We start from the raw sequence: 17,898 nt of genomic DNA, 5'->3' as shown, positions 1-17,898 counted from the left end.
AAATGCTATCAGAAACTGAATTAAAAAAAAAAGCAAATCCAAGAATATGAAAGCATTTTTCAAAGGAAAAAGGCCTATTTATAATAACCACAGAGGCTTGCATTACTTTCAGAGCAATATAACTGTTAACCTTGAGCATAGTGCCCGTTAACCACAAAGGGTAAATTTAATGAAGTCTGTTTCTGAAAATATAAAAATACAGTAAGCATTGTGGAAACATATCCACAGAAAAGAAAAAAGGAAAATAAAGGCTTAAAGCCCCTTATTACCCAAAGATATCAATTATAAACAGCTTATTTCTCTCTGCTACTTGAAAAGTAAGAACTTCCTAGCTTCACTAGGAATGCTAGACATGTTAATACTTACCTTAACTATAAGAGGAGTTTCAAGTAAATGTAATTCTGAAGCCCTGGAAGAATTGTGACGTGATCCTTTTGATTGTGAATTTACTGGCAATGAGGTGGACGCCAGGGACAAAGGAGATCTTGTGGGGCTTTGCTGAATAAATCCCAAACACTGAGAAGGCTGGGGGACAGGATGAACAACCAAATCCAGCAGTCTGTAATCACAGCATACATATAAATAGAAAAATCCTGGTAACATACTTGAGTTATACTGAAGGAACAAAAGAATTAGTACCCCATTTAATTATGCAGACTTCTATATTCACTAGTAAATATAACCATATGAAAATATAAATTCAGACAAGTATATTACTGTAATGCCACCCTTAGTTCCAGAAATCAAAATTAATTCAGTAGCAAAAAAGAGAATTATGAATTCTAGATAACAATTTGGTCATCCCCCTGCAACCCTGAAAAGGAGTTCTAGCCCTCCTCCCTCCCTTTTACCAATATTTACTGAGCCCCTACTATGTGCCAGGCATTATTTTCAAATGAAGATGAACTGTTAATGATTTAAATACTCAAGAAAACAAGGCAATGTTTCCCTAGCAATCCATTTGCTATGTTTCCCTAGCAATCTATTTGCTACAATTCACTTTCACAACATAAAAATTCCTTTCACCCACATGTGAGGTACCTAATGAATACTGGTTTATTTACCTTTATGGTTCTGATCACAATAAAGACTAGACTTACCAACCAAAAAAAAAAGTTAATTTTCTCAAATTAATGAGGTTAGTGGCAAAAGAGAATCCCAGGATTCTACTAAATGGCTTTCTGTAGTGTCCTGGACATTTTTATCATATCAAATGATAGGAGAGAGAGCCTTAACACTTTTATTATCGTTCCTTTCTTGAACCTCAGATCTATTAAAATACAAAGGAACTGAGAAAAAGTGACTTGTGGGAAAAATATCAAAACTACTGGTAGGAAAACAGAATGCCAGTGATAATGACATCCATTTGAAGCAATCTTCTTACCATCTCCTGAGGGTAATTAAAGGAAAAGAACCTCAATCTAATAAAATCCAAGAAAGGGAAAATCCTTTCACGATTTGAAAATATATCCATTATGCACACTACAAACAGCTTTGGCCCCAATTGCTTTTAAGTTATTAACTTATTCTGAGTACTTTATTCTTAGTATCATAGGTTCAGATAACTTTATTCCCATAAAATTATGTCATTCTGCCATTGATAAAATGTAAACAATCAAAAATTTCCAACAATTATGGTCATATTATTAAAGAATCATTACATTGAGACACTTGTTTGTTCTCTGCTATTGATGATTATGAACACTTCTCAACTCTTCAATGTTCTTAAATAAAATAAACACAATCACAATTTCATGTTGGATGCAAAATTTCAATTTAACTATTTACTTTTCTAATACCACAGGTTAAGAAATAAAATATTATTGCATCTGAAGCCACTTAAGACATTTTAGTAGGCTCTGTTACACAGGAACAAGCTTTAAGAAGCCAACCAAGATTAGTTGGGATTTATAAAAATAAGCTTTATTCATGGGTCAATCAACAATGAGATTAAAGAAAGCAAGTTAATAGTTTATTTTGCTCATGATTTTAATAAAACAAAGTTTGCCTCTTTTCTCTAGGCAGTCTGAAATCATTAAGCAAAAATTCTAAGCAGACAATCAACTGATGCAAAATTTCTTAAAATTACTATAATACTGCCCAAATTATTCATTTACAGCAAGCATTAAAGACTCATTCAAGAATTTAAAACAATATTTATAAAAATTTTAAAGACAATTTAAAAATTACAGTGTAATTATTAACTGTATCACCTCACACTGGTCAGAACGGCTATCATCAAAAAGTCTACAAATAATAAATGCTGGAGAGGGTGTGGAGAAATACGAACCCTCCTACACTGTTGCTGGGAATGTAAATTGGTGCAGTCACTATGGAGAACAGTATGGAGGTTCCTTAAAAAACTAAAAATAGAGTTACCATATGATCCAGCAATCCCATTCCTAGGCATATATCCAGAAATGAAGAAAATTCTAATTCGAAAAGGTACATGCGCCCCAATGTTCATAGCAGGACTATTTACAATAGCCAAGACATGGAAACAACCCAAGTGCCAATCAACAGACAACTGGTTTAAGAAAATGTGGTATATATATATAATGGAATTAGTCATAAAAAAAGAATGAAATGTTGTCATTTGCAGCAACATGAATGGACTTAGAGAATACCATACTAAGTAAAGTCAGATAGAGAAAGACAAATTTTATATCACAGTGTAATTCTTATCTAACCTTGTCTTTTAAAAGTGATTTAATAAATTCTTACCTAGAAATTTTTTGTGATGCTTTTGAAATTGGTGTTCCAACAAATGCCTCAGGCAGCTCTGGATCTGGGAGGGAATATACTATAGGAGATGGTTCCTCTATTTTAGGACTACGAAGAAAATAAAAATTTAACTTTTGACTATGTATCATGAGGAGGATTAAATTACAAATGCTATAAGAAGGTGAGATCAGATGGGAGAAGGGGGCTTTCATTTTTTTCCTTAGTGCATTTCTGCCTATTTACAAATAACGAACATAATTTGGTTTTAAATTTCAAGACAAAGAACATTCTTCTTGCAAGAAAAGTAGACAACATAAAAAAGAGTTTTCCTTTTTATATATATTAATAAGCTCTAAGGCTGGATTGTTTATGAATGCAGCTGATATCCAGGAAAGATTAACAAGTAGCATGACTATAAAAGGTGTAAGAAAAACATACCTATTGTAGACAGAGATGCTATTTTTAGGTTCATTACTTGCCCAGACCTCTCCAATTTTAGATAACACATTACTGATGAAAGTAGATCTTGTTAACACAGTTCCTGTTACAGCTTGCTTTGGAACTGCTGATAATGGTCTTGGCCTAGAAACTGTAAAATGAAAAAGGTAGGATTTAATTTCACCTCTAACACCAGAATTTTAATAGATTAATATGAAAGAGTGATTGGAGAAAACGAAACACAACATAAGGGCAGTTAAAGTTATATTTGGTTTAGCAACATCTATGCAGAAATTTAACAATTTGGGCTTTTAGGAGATGGTAAAATAATTATTCTACATGTTTTCTAGAAGTTAGACAGGAGTCTTCAAATGAAATAAAAAGAGTTCTGTCATTTTGTATTAAATAAACTGTAAAAAGTTCCAAGAAAGCTTTTGAGTTCTTGGGGTAGAGTAGCCAGTAAAAAAAAAAAAAAAGTACCACTGTGAGGAATCAAAGCAACATTGAGCTAAACAAAAGATAACGATGGTTTCAGAAGATAATCAATCATTCAATATCTTTTCTAGCCCAATACTTTATGACATTTTTCAATGATATCCTACCTTCTCGAAGAACTGATGATGCTGACAGATGGTAAGGCTTAGCTCGCTCAGTGGCTAATTTTCGCTGGACTCTAGGAAGAATTTTCCCATATTGGTCTAATATAGAATTTCGAGCCACTGATCTCTCTCGCAAACGAGGATCACGATCATTCTGTTGAACATATCATAACTGGTAAAAATTTAATCTTCAAAAATGTTAGTGCTATGTTTATATATCTACCATTTAACGTTAATTATGAATACGCAAGAATACCTTCCTCCTTCCTACATATCCATTCTTCCAAACCAAGGACCTCATACACACACCTAATTGCTTCATCAGTCCTTACCCGTCACTAAATTCCAAGCCTCTCCTTCCCAGCCTTGATTATTCACAATAAAAGCAATTGTTATCATTTACTAAGCAACATGTTCACACACACCTCTGTGCATCCTCACACAGAGATACTGTCATTTTGCAATTGAGGAAACCAAGGTTCAGAGAGTGTGCTCATTTGTTCACACAGAGCAAATGAACAATTAGCCCAACCCCTACAGTCCATACTTGTTGCACTATTTATTTCCTACTACTATCCTCTACCAATTCCTCTTGTTTTCCGAGTGAAGCAGTAAGTCTGGCAAGACTGTGGGCAGATATCTAAACAGAAATTGCATATATGAAAGAATTAGATAAGTAACAATACCCTGTTTCTCAATTCTGCTACAGAAGCCAAGAAGAGGATTTCCTAAACTCAAGATTATACAATGCTCAGCGGCTCCGAACTACAAGCTCTCATATAATAAAGTCACCTGTTTTCCCTATTCTCTTGTCCCCCATAATAAAACAAGTTTAACTGTACCATAAGCTTTATCTTCAGAGTTTGGTTCAGCTTCAAGGCAGGAATATAATTGGCACGCTGCAAATGGTGAACTAAAAGGAATTCATGATTCTGAACACTGGCACTGGACTGTAAAAATCTCACCAAACACTCCTAGAAAGAACAAAATAGATTTGTAAGCCACTAACTTATCCTGAGTTTCTGGATATAAGTTTATACTGATAAGTCATTACCTGTTCAGTGTCTGTGAATGGCAGCTTCAGTAAATCCTCCATTAAGCCCATTTCCTGACAGACTTCATATGTGTGCTTGAGCAACTCCTCTATATCCAACCTATTAGAATGCTGTCGCAGTAAACTCCAGGCTTCAACCATGCACCTGAAATCAATATTTATCAAAGTTTAGTTTTAGAAAAGCTATTTAAAATCTTCAAAACAAGTAATCCACCTGAAGAATCCCAAAGATACTTTGTATATGTAACTTAAAAGTACTTTAAAATTTTATAGAATACTAATCACTGCATAATGAAGTTGTCAACCAGAAGATAAGGCATCTCTAAAGACTTTATATTATAATAAAATGTTGAATATTTCATGTAATTTATTGAATACTGCACTGAAAGTAAAAAACAGAATTGTTCTATGGGTAGAGAATGGTTTTAAGCATATGAATTATTTACCCTCGTGATCACGTGGCTGACTGGGAGCTGCAGCTTGCTGTCACTGCTCAGCATCATTAGAGAGAATCACACCGCATATCATTAGCTCAGGAAAAGATCAAAATTCAAAATTTGAAGTATGGTTTCTACTTCATACAAGCATATTGCTTTGCACCATTTTAAAGTTGAAAAATTGCAAGTCAAACCATTTTAAGTCAGGGACCGTCTGTACCCAAGAGTTCAAGAAGACAAAAAACTAATGTGGTCTGCACAGTACTGAAAGATTAAAGCGAGGTCCTTAAGGAGGTGACACTCAGCATGAGAAGAGTGGAAAAGAAAATGAGCAAAGACCTACAGACAGAAACAGCATATTGTATTGATGGGAAAATAAAGGACTTAGCTTGGTAACAGACGATTTTGGCTGATCTACAGCAAGATCTGACTGGAGAACTTGGGTCAAATTAGACAGTTTTAGATAACATGTGGGGCTGCTGAAACATCCTTCTGTAGGCAATAAAGTGTTAAATGAAGCAGTGTTTCTCATGATATATTGTTAAGTAGAAATAAGCTTAAAACAGCATGAATGGGCTTCGCTGGTGGTGCAGTGGTTGAGAGTCCGCCTGCCGATGCAGGGGACACGGGTTTGTGCCCCGGTCCGGGAAGATCCCACATGCCGCGGAGCGGCTGGGCCCGTGAGCCATGGCCGCTGAGCCTGCACATCTGGAGCCTGTGCTCCGCAACGGGAGAGGCTGCTACAGTGAGAGGCCCGCGTACCGCAAAAAACAAACAAACAAACAAAAAACCAGCATGAATAACTATAATTTCTAAAAATTAATCAATAAACAAAGCCTATAAATGTTTATGTATTTATTTAGATAACAAAATGTCTTGAAAAATATACACTAAGATTAACAATGATTAATCTGACAGGTAGAATTTTTGGAAGGGCTGATAACTGTCAAGTCAGAAGTGGGGGTAGAATAAAAAATGGCAAGCAGATAGGAATAATTTTCTAAAAAAAAAAAATCATTCCTAATTTTAAGTGAATAATTTTGATTTTAATAGGCATCTTAATTAAAAAGCTTTAGCTATAGTTTTTATTGAAATAAAAACAAAAACTGAAAGAAGGACTTATAAATAAATAACTGACCCTCGTAAGAAACACAGAATGTGTGAACAAAGTTACAGCAATTAGTATTCATAATGAAAATGCATCTGAGGAAATTTTGGCAGCACTGTCCCAGACTCCCACTAGACACAAAGTTTCCTGGGGAAGCAAATCCCACTGCTGGCAGTTCAGGGCCCTGTTAACTTTATTGTTTGGGGATTAGAATATTTTAACGTATTCCACAGAACTTATAAAACTAACGACCCAAATAAGTAAAACATTTGTGGTGTATTCCCTAAAAATCTGCATCTGAAATTGCCTTCCACTTCTTCTTCTACCAGGACAGGCATGACAGTGTAGTTGTTATAACCTGAGTATCTAAGAGGACTAATTTTTTTCCTAAATCAAAAATCTGGGAATGTTAAAATGAGCACACCATTTTTGTAGAAAGAAAAATAGCTAATGAGGATGAATGAACACCTCACCATTAATTTTAATATAAAGAAATAGATGAAGTGGGTATAATAAAATCTTGGTATCTGTTGAATTCGATTTAGGATGGGTGTATGGAATAGTCATTGCACTATTCTACTTTTTGTGTATTCTGGAATCTTCTTACAAAATGCTTACACCAAAATAAATTTCAGATGTATCAAAAATTTAAATGATAAAACAAAAAACATAGAATGGTAATAGAAGCAGTGAAAGAATTAAATAATAATATTGAAGTGGAAAAGACACAAAAGTCATAAAAGTACTGGTCATTCTGACTTCATAAAATAGCTCTTTATGAAAAGATGCGTTCAATTATTATAGTGAGATCATATTAATATTACCATTTTCACCTACCAGATGGATAAAACTGACAGGTGACAATGGTAATATTAATATGATTAATTATTATTAGGGGGGTTAAACTGGCACGATATTCATGGAAGGCAACATGCCATTATCAAAATTACAGTTGCAAATATCCTTTTACCCAGTAATTCCACTTCCAAGATTTTACCTTACAAAATAAATTTGCACTTGTGTAAAATGGGTGGTTACTCACACACAGCAGTGTTTAAAACAGTAAAACCACCTAAATGTTCACTAAGGGAAGCCAGTTAAAAAAATACCGGTACATCCACTCTTTATGCACTATTATGAAATGAATTCCAAACTAGCTTTAAAAGTATATTGCAGAATGATGTACAGTATGCTGTTTGTATTTTTTTAAAAAGGGAGAGGGGGTGAAAATGACATATATACACATTTGCTTAGTAGGTCCAAAACGGTTTAGGAAGGATACACTAGAAATTAACATTGTTTGGGTACTGGGAGGAAGCTTAGGAGGCTGGGAATTCACTGTGTATCCTTTTGTACCTTTAGAAAGAAGCATGTATTTATCTTACTATTCAGAAACAGAAAGAGCCATATTCTTGCCCCTCTTCCCCCAGCTCATGGATATATATTTTAAGTTTTCCACTTTAAAGTACGATATCTACCCCCAGTTGAGCAGACATACTAGTAGGAGTAAGATTAATTTATTTATGACTTATCAAATATTAATCTAGTAACAGTGAGCATACCTGAAAGCAAAAGACAAATGATAATGTTTTTTCCCAGTTTCTCCCCTAGCAGGAGAAGACACAGTTACCTCCAACTACAAGAAACTGATGCTCCATTTTGGGCCAACAAGTGCATAAATTTTAAAATAAGTTAAGTTTCAAATTCCCGCTCTCTCCTGCTTCCTATGGCAGAAAGGCATGATGCCAGGAAAAGCAGTAAGAAAATCACTTCAACCGATGAAAGGCTAAACTAGCATGTTGATAGTAAAAGTTATTTCAATAAGAAATGTATGGGGGTTCTTGGCGATACAGCAAGAAGAGAGCCTGAAAGAAGAGAGCCTGAAAAACACTCCTGTGACAAGCTCCAAAAATGCTAGATTGAATATAAACAATCTTTTGAAACGCGTCATGGAGATCACAATGAAAAAACAAATTCCAGAGAGGTAAACAAGCAACTACTGGTTTCCAGTGATTAGTGTAAAAGTTAAAATATTTGGAAAAGATATATCATAAATAACAGAATATTGGTATAGCTACAATAACAATTACTCATGATGAAGGTTACTCTATAATAATAAAAGGTTAAAGTCGTTTAAAAAACCTCTTATGTATCTAATATTCGACATACAAAAAGTTAGCAGTATTATGAGGAATGAACACATCCTTCATTAGAGTAGGCAACTTGCTATCTATCTATCCATTGCTGCATCGCACGGTGTGCAGGATCTTAGTTCCCCAACCAGGGATCAAACCCACGCCCCGCTGAAGTGGAAGTGCAGAGTCTTAACCAGTGAACCATCAGGGAACTCCCGCAAACCTTTCTTAATAATTAAGCAGACCACACACACACACACACACACACACACACACACACACTCATCATTAAGGACATACAAGGATTAAAACCACACAATGAACAAACTTGATCTTTTAGACAAATACACTTGACATCTCACCTAATAAATGAGCAACACATTGACTACTTGTGAATACAAGTCTTAATAAATTTTAGAGGATGGGTACCACATTGATCACATTATGTAGTCACGATGCAATTAAGAGAAAAGAACAAGATAATTTTTAAACCCACATTTGTAAAGTGAAACTTCTAAATACCTGATAGGAAGAGAAAAAAATCATAATGAAAATTTAAAAATACTTAGAACAGAAAGATAACTAAAATTGTGGGATGATGCCACAGCAATAGACAGAACATTCAGATTTATGTTTTTATATTAGTAAAGATAAAGGGTTGAGAATGAAAAATCATCCAACTTGAGTTAAAAAGCACAACTTGAGTTAAAAAGCACTTCCCTGGGCTTCCCTGTTGGCACAGTGGTTGGGAGTCCGCCTGCCAATGCAGGGGACACAGGTTCGTGCCCCAGTCCGGAAAGATCCCACGTGCCACGGAGCGGCTGGCCCCGTGAGCCATGGCCGCTGAGCCTGCGCATCCGGAGCCTGTGCTCCACAACGGGAGAGGCCACAACAGTGAGAGGCCCGCGTACCGCAAAAAAAAAAAAAAAAAAAAAAAAAAAAGAAGTGGTAGAGGCTAGAGTCAGGAGTCAGCCTGGAAAGTTAAATAAATGATGGCAGTGACGGTTAACTTTAAAAAAATTCAATCTACCACCATTTACTAATGACTTACTACCTGCAACTATAATAGTGCTTGCAAAATTTAACCCTCGAAATGTTGCAAGCTGGTCATTATTAACCCATGAGGAAACCTGGGCTCGGAAAGGATAACTTAACTGCTTTTGATCATATTTTAGAATGTAGCAGAATTCAGGTATAAATTCAGATCTATTTGCGTCCAAAGATTGTGCTCTTAACATCTTTGCTACCATCAGCAGCTATTACAGTATTGTTATTTTTTTAAAGATATAGATTAATAAATAATATCATCATTAATATAAATTCAAACAATAGCTGGAAAACCAAACAACACCTCACTTATCTAGCATGTGGTGAGTTTGGGGAGAGGGTTAGTATTCTGATAGTTGAAGTATCAAAATTTTTTCAGCTATTTTAACTATTGCTATGCAATCATGGCATATGGATGTTAGCAAGACCGCTGTGTAGCCTGACTTACTTTTAGTTCAAACTTCCCAAGCTTAGCTTTTTTCCATGTTTCAAGCACACTGTGGTTAATCATTCTGTTGGACTAGAGATGTAGGCATTTGGGGAAATTAGGTGATTATGTGCTAAACATGGGACATACCTCAGAACTTTGCTTTCTTGAATTAAGTCCCTAAAAATCAGCTTGTTTTCTTGTCATTTACTTCTTTCTAATAAAAGTGGAGGGCAGAATATGTATGTAGCTGCATGACCTCCTGAGCAATGAAACATGGCTGCCTTTCTGCACAAGTATCAGTTCAAAAACTAAAGCAGCCTCTTCCTACATTCTTTTCTTACTTTCAATAAAAACAACAAAAAAGGATGAAATCTTGCCATTTGGACAACACAGATGGATCTTGAGGGTATTATGCTAAGTCAGACAGAGAAAGACAAATACCATATAACCTCACTTCAATGTGGAATCTATCAAAAACTCATGAAAAAAGAGATCAGATTTGTGGTTACCAGAGGAGGGGGGTGGGGAGTGGGTGAAATGGATGAAGTGTCAAAAGGTACAAACTTCCAGTTATAAAATAAATAAGTCACGGTAAATAATACTGTATTGCATATTTAAAAGTTGCACATTTAAAAGTAAATCTTTAAAGTTCTCATCACAAGAGAAAAAATTCTATAACTATGTATGGTGACAGATATTAACTAGACCTATTGTGGTGATCATTTTATAATACATACAAATTCAAACCATTATGTTGTACACTTGAAACTAATATAATATTGTATGTCAACTATACCTCAACTTAAAAACAAAAACAAACAAAAAAAACCCCCACTGTTACTTATCTTAACAGTTGTCTTCTGCCTCTCTAACATTCGAGTCGTTCTCCAGTTATAGAACCAGTAATTATCTTAAACATTTACTGAATCTGAAAACATGCTATCTCACAAATGGCATTTTGAGTGGTCCTTTGTTTTCACTCCTGCACTTACTGTAAAGGACACTTAATAATGCTAGTGTTCTGGGGACTAGATAACTGAGGCTTTATTGTACTTGAGAAATAAGGTTTTGAAATTACACTATATAAAGTTTGTATTATTATAAACATTATTACATAATGTTTGCTATGGCTAAGGGAGAGGAAATGAGAATCTAGCAAAACAGAGAAACATACTCTGGATGAATCAAAGGACAACGGAATGAAAAAGAGGAAAAACCACCAACCTTTCAAAGTTTTTTTCCCTCAATGTTCCAACATCTGCTTTCCTGATGTAAAAGCATTAGTGTGCAAGTACCACCTCTTTAAAGTCACTTAAAAGTGAGAAGCTTACATGCAACTGAAAAAAATGTGCATGCTACTTGCCTACCAAGTACTAGAACTCTTAACCCATTTATTAAACATTTATCTCCTTTAGCTTCTTTAAATTTTTGTTCTTATATTCATTCTTAATTTATTCGGCTTAGTCAAATACTTTTGCTAACCAAAATTATTTCAACAAGTACTTCTTAGTTCATTACTTCTGAGGACACTGTAAGTTTCAATATGTCTAACGAGTCTATTATTAAACTGCAAATCTGTCTGAAACGGAAAGATTCAACCCTCTCTCCTCAGAAATACATCCTGTTTAACCAAAGAGAACAAAGAAAACAACTTTCAGAGTGCTGACACTGAAGTGCTGTATGGTTCATAAATGACAATTTGGGATGAGTAAAGTGACCAATTTTTAAAAATATAAAAAATGACCCAACCAAGTAAGATTGAAAAAAAAATACAAGTTGAAAAAAATAGTTACAATCTAAGAAATTTCAGTCCCAAACGAGTTTCCCAATTAACTAGGTATTAAGAAAACCCCAAAACCAGATTACTATATTTCCAATCATGCCATTTAACTTGTCATTTATTATACACATGACAAGTATAATTATTATAGCAACAGTGTATTGCTATAATGCAACAAGAAAAATCAAAGAATTGCAACACCCAAGCAACCAAGACTAACAAAAATATCAGAGTACCATCACTGGAATATACCCTCAAAGAGCATAATTTATCAACTCAACATATTTCTGGCTGTTTTTCAGCATAATCAAACTTCAACTGTCCACGCAGGAGACTGTCAATATTGCCAGGTAGAAACAAATACAATTTTTAAACCTCAGTTTGATTTCCCCTTTTACTCAAGGTACTTCTTTTCTTCATCTTATTTTAGATAAAAGGTGCTTTACATTTTTCTTAATGATGAAAAGATGAATAACATAAGAATACTGTGTAATGCAACCAAATCAAAATATACATTGCTACTGTCTATTTCATCAATTCCACTTTATTAACACATGAACAAGAGTTTGACTGTACTTTCAAAATAGGTACTTACCTATTAAAGAGCAAAACAGTGAGGTGAAGGATAACATCACTACCACTGGACACTGTTGGCTTCATTGCTTGAATATATCTGAGGGCTTGTCTGTGCTCACCCTGACCCATGAAGGCTTCAATAATCTTTGAATGTTGCCATGACACAGGTTTTACAGTAGCTGGGTGAAACAGAAGATCCAAACCACTCTGCAAAAATGACATAAAAATTGGTAAATACAAATATAATGCTTTGCTTTTAGAAAAAAAAAAAAGGCAACATACTAAACCTACATAAACCAAGATAAAACCAATTTAAATATATCTGAAAATATCTACTTTAATCTATGATATTGATATATTTTATTTTAGATAAAACCCTTATCAAAAGCCTCATACTTTTGAGACCTTTTTAAGCTAGTATATAGAATCTTTCCATCACCAGTTTCATACATCAATGCCAAATTCTGCCTTCTCTAGTTCACCCAATACACCAACCATATCTCTAACATACCAATCACTATATTTGCACTATTAGTAATTATTTATTTGTTTACTTCCTTCCTTAGACAGTAAGGAATCTGGGGTTCTAAACTATTTTATCTTTGTACTGCACTAAGACGGTGCTTGGTGAAGGTACTGATTAAACTGAATCCTTAAATTACCTCTGGAAGTAGGTGTCATATCTTTAATATCAAATTTAAATCCAGTTATGTATTTTTTCTAAAATTCTAATAATTTACAAAAGCTTACATTATAAGTGAACTACAGACTTACCTCATAGTCATTATGATCTATCAGCCAAAACCCTTGAATAAGTTTAACCTGGCCCCAAGAAATGGCAAAGGCAGTGGGAAATGATTCAATGGAAGTATCCGTTTTGTTTGGAAAGGAATACATAATATCAAGTAGCAAATAAATAGTCTTTAAAAAAGAGGATTAAGGACAATAAACAAAAAGAAAAACTCCTACGTATATATTTGCAATAGGTAGCAACAGAAGATATCAGAAAAAAGGCTTAAGACACTTCTTTAGGTGTTCAGAAAGCCATTATGGATGTCCAGCTACAGAAGTATAGTTTTATTAAACACGGGTACAGCCAATCGCACAACCGACTTTATTCATTCTCAATAGCAAGTACCACCACAAAGGAGATGATCTAAAGCATACTTTCTTCATGAAGTTAGTAGCTTGGCAAATTTAAGAAAGCTATACACGAAATTCCAGTTATCCAGCAAAACCTGGCAGCCTTTAAGCAAACACATCACTTATGTTATAAATTATTAATAAAACTACACATTTTGACTAAGAAACTGACATTAAGTACAAATATCTTATTTAAGAGACCACAAGGCTCAAACACAATGCCTAAGTAATTTAAGCTAACTTATAATGCATTCATATTCAGCACATGAATTAACCTCAGAGAATGACCACTTGCTAGCAATGTTTTAGAGCAGATGTCCTTAACTTTCTTTGGGAGTGTCTTGGACACATTTGAGAGTCTGATAAAAGCCATGAACCCTATCCCTAGGAAAATAAACTTAAAACAAAATTTTGCATAGATTCAAGGTTAACCATAGACCATCTGAACCCAACCAACAGGTCCTGGATTAAGAATCTTTCCTTTAAGACAAATCCAAATGTGAAATTGAGATTGGATGAGATGCATAAGGTTCCCACTAGTCTGACACTGAATGATTTTGGTAATACATGAATTATTTGATAAAATTTTAAAGGATACAACAGAATGCTTGCTTGCTTCGGTAACGTTGTCTAGTAGGTATATGTCAAGTAATGCCTATTAAAAAAAAATTTAGTGCATTGTATATATTCGTCCATCTATGCTCCTTGCTTTCCCAAGCCCGTGCCAGGTATGAAAAATCCCGCCCAACTTTGGAGACTAAAAAATGTTATCATGTTATTGCAAACCTACATGTAGACTAGTAGGAGGATATTTTCCTGTGCCTCCTTCATCCCGTTTCCACAACTTCTCTACTCGATCTCCTAACTGAGAAACCATTCCATCAATCATCAAGCAATCAGGGTTCCACTTCCCTCTGCAATAAGGACAACATTAAGGATATTTAGCATTAGTGTTAAATTATTATTATCAAAACAAAAAGCACCAAACTCTTAAAAGTAATGATCTCAACTATCAAAGGCAGAAGAGATTCAAGGACAGGATCCCATCATGAGAAATCCAGACATCAAGGAAAGTTAGTCAGATAAACCCTGAAGAAGCTTCAAGTTTGGTCATCAGCAAGTCAGTCAGTGAAGGTCAGATTCCAGGGAAGAATGTGGTCTAGCCAGCAAAATGCCTGAGGCTTACTTTTTACCATCTTGAGACTACCAAAGAGCATGGCAGCTCAGTATAAAGAAAATAATACTGTAGTTCAATGTCAATATTTTCAGTTTCATCACTTGGACTAGTCTTTTAACCTCATTAATTCCCTGATAATATATATTACTGAGCAACTACAAAGGGGTAAGCAGATATGGACCTTGTCTGTTTCCTCATCTAAGATTAATAACAGCAGGAGCAGTTACTAATTATTGAATGAAATTTTCTTAGGAGTAAGGCACTGTAAGAGGTACCTTGCATATAATATTTTATTTCATCTTTATATTAACTTTATAATTTATGTGACAAATACGATTAGAAAGCTTAGCCAACCTGCTCAAGGACATACACTTTGGAAATAACAGATCTAGAAATTTTCAACATGCCTAATAAATCTCCCAAGCCAATGCTCACTATCATAGATCAGTTACTCTGAAGTACTGGATCTCCCAACTTGCCATGCGCAGCCTTATACAGATTTCCAAGTGAGTCTGACACAACAAACCCAGAACCAAGGTTTGTGAATCACTGCTCTAAAGGTTCTAAGCTGCTCTACAATTCTGTCATTCGAACCTGTAGAAGAAGGCTATTTATAATCCCAAGGTAGACCCAAGGCTCTAAACACTCCTCTTTTTTCTTCTATTACTTCTATATATTTATTTCAAAGGAACCAACTACATATGTATTTAAAGGGAAGGGGGGAGTATGTATTTAAAGAAAAGAGAAATAAAGGAAATAAAGAAAAAAGTGGTTGAAGTGCTGAAATGCAAATGGTAATGGAAAAATAATGTAAAATAACTAACATGATATATATTTTATGCTTTAATAAATAGTTGCTTCTAGTCTTTTTCTGTGTAAGAATTCTCAGGAAAAATACATGCTTAAATTATAGAATCTCCTCCAATAAATCAATCATGTGGTAAATAGTTTTATTTAGGAAATAATAAATAGTTATTCTCAAGTTCTAAAATAAAGGTGTAACCATTAGGTCAAGGCAAACATTACAACTAAAATAGTAATGCTGGTGACAAATTCATATACTTTACTGAGAATTCCACCCATTTAATCGTTTTATAACATGATGAATTCTGTTCTGAGAAAGCTTTAACTTCTTACACAAGTAACTTCCAAAATAGTTTTTGAAGGTTCTGGATGTACTATACCTTGATGAACGCTCACACTTCTGTCGACGACTGGTGTAGTAGTTCTGAATTACAGGGTAGTTGTAGCATAACCTTGACAACTGCACAGCATCATCTAGATGTTTTTTAAGAGTTAGAAGAAAAGCTAGTAATATTTCCAAAATATCCCCCAAATACTTAAAGTTACATACAATGATATTTTACTGTAATTTTGTAATGTTGTTCAATTTGCAGGCTTCTTAAAGTAATAAAAGAACACTGCACACCTTTATTAATAGATGCACAAATGAGAAAACTGAGTCTCCCATAAAAGTCTTGTAACAAAAGGAAGCTGGCTTAAAACCATGGAAAAGCTATTCTAGAAAATGATTTTACTCCCTTAGGCACAAATGATAATTTAAAAGCAAGCAAGTTCAAGTAAAACTCTAAGAGAATTATGAAAGAATAAGATCAACAGTAAGTATGCACAATGGCAGAAGCACTTCTAAGTCTGTGTATCCTGGAAATGCGAGAAGTTGGATACTTTTGTTCTAAACAAATATAGTAAGTCAAATTCTCTAATTCTTGGTATTAGATGAGTTATTAGATAAAGAGAGTATTTAACTGATGGCTAATAATACTGGTTAATAACCATATTAAAAGAACACTTAAGAGAAAAAGATGGACAAATTAGATTATAAAATTCATAGTTCTATGGATCTAAATTATAGCCAGTGATATCATTGAACCCATCTTCAGAAGCCATGTTTCAGCAAATATTCTTTCCTTTTAACCCAATAAACATGTATGGAACACATGTGTATCAGGCATGGGATGAAGCACTGAAGGTACAAAGTAGGGAAGAATGTAAGAAAAGAAGAATACAAGAAAACATAAGTGAGGTGGTATAAGAAAGGAATCCTACAACAGAACAACAAAATTATAAAGATTTAAGAATGTTCCAATGTTAATATTTATAGATTAGGTAAATATTTTACCTAAGCCCTCTGGTAAAAGCCCAGAATGAGAGAACCAAAGAACCACTTGTGCATATTGACAGATGAGCTGGGTAACCATATACTTATTGCTTAAATCCATAAGACCTGCAAAGAGTTAAAATCTGTTGTTAGCTTTCAATTTATCAACCACAAATGAAAAATCAAGGCACTCAATAGTTTTCAAAAAAAGTAATTAATTACTTGGTGATTTTAAGCAATATGTATGTATTTTTAAACAAACTTAGCTTGAACAAATAATCTCCAAAATGCTAAACTAACTCATTGACTAAAATAGACACTTTAGGTACGTATGCTTCTATATTAGCTATACTTCCATTTATCTAATTTCAGTAGTCAGATTTTTACATTAAAACAAACTAGTACAGTATCATCATACAGGTTGTTCAAACCAGGCCTTTAGACGAAACTAGCTATTTTGTTTAAATGGCAAAACAGAGGAGAAAAATTACAATGACCAACTCTATGAATAAAAACTTACATATAATTAAAAAATCTGAAATTCTACCATTAGTACACTATCTTAACAATCCTTAATCCCCAAATTTCCCAACCTTATTTAATCATCAGCTCATGGCACATCTAATAACATTCTGTAGCTTTTCATTAAAAAAAAAAAAAAAAAAAATCCCAGCATTTGAGAAATGATGGCCTGTTTGCCCAGTAATCCATCTAATACATAGGAAATGTATTCTTTCTTGAAGTCAAGAAGTAAAAGTCAATGAAACACTCATTTATATAAGACAAATAGCACACCTCTCTCGGTGATCTCTTGGGCCTCAGCTGCAAAACAGCTTAAGACTATATTAAGGTTGCTAAGAAGTAAATGGCACTGCTGGAGAGACTGTATAGTTTGTGGATCGATGAAACGACACGAACCATCAAATAATGGCGCACCTTTCAAGGATAAAATGTAAGATTAGTTTTGACACAGTACATCTGAATTAACTAAAGTCACAAATGCAAAACATATCAAATTCCTATTAACCAGAGAATTATTCTATATGAGATCTACAAAGACAAGCTTCAAATGACAAATACCCTCAAGGAATCTAGAAAGGCAGATACAAATACAAATTTTTATTTTTTAAA

General features: G+C 34.2%; 1 protein-coding gene across 3 annotated transcripts in view; it reads right to left on the bottom strand.

Annotated features, from left to right (window-relative positions):
* AHCTF1 (AT-hook containing transcription factor 1) overlaps positions 1-17,898 on the bottom strand; it is an 81,077-nt gene that overhangs the window by 20,445 nt on the left and 42,734 nt on the right. For all 3 annotated transcript variants that reach the window (XM_079912291.1, XM_079912292.1, XM_079912290.1), the window contains exons 15-27: positions 17,563-17,703; positions 16,789-16,893; positions 15,833-15,926; positions 14,262-14,385; positions 14,070-14,126; positions 13,103-13,249; positions 12,348-12,535; positions 4,816-4,960; positions 4,604-4,735; positions 3,765-3,915; positions 3,163-3,313; positions 2,725-2,832; positions 367-559 (exon numbers count right to left, since the gene is read on the bottom strand). In XM_079912291.1, coding sequence (XP_079768417.1) covers positions 367-559; positions 2,725-2,832; positions 3,163-3,313; positions 3,765-3,915; positions 4,604-4,735; positions 4,816-4,960; positions 12,348-12,535; positions 13,103-13,249; positions 14,070-14,126; positions 14,262-14,385; positions 15,833-15,926; positions 16,789-16,893; positions 17,563-17,703 — 1,736 coding nt within the window. The remainder of the gene's footprint in view (positions 1-366; positions 560-2,724; positions 2,833-3,162; positions 3,314-3,764; positions 3,916-4,603; positions 4,736-4,815; positions 4,961-12,347; positions 12,536-13,102; positions 13,250-14,069; positions 14,127-14,261; positions 14,386-15,832; positions 15,927-16,788; positions 16,894-17,562; positions 17,704-17,898) is intronic.

Source organism: Stenella coeruleoalba, assembly GCF_951394435.1.
Source record: "Stenella coeruleoalba genome assembly, chromosome: 1".
Lineage (NCBI taxonomy): Eukaryota > Metazoa > Chordata > Mammalia > Artiodactyla > Delphinidae > Stenella > Stenella coeruleoalba.
The sequence above is the reverse complement of the archived record's forward strand: the minus strand, read 5'-3'. Positions and strand labels throughout refer to the sequence as shown.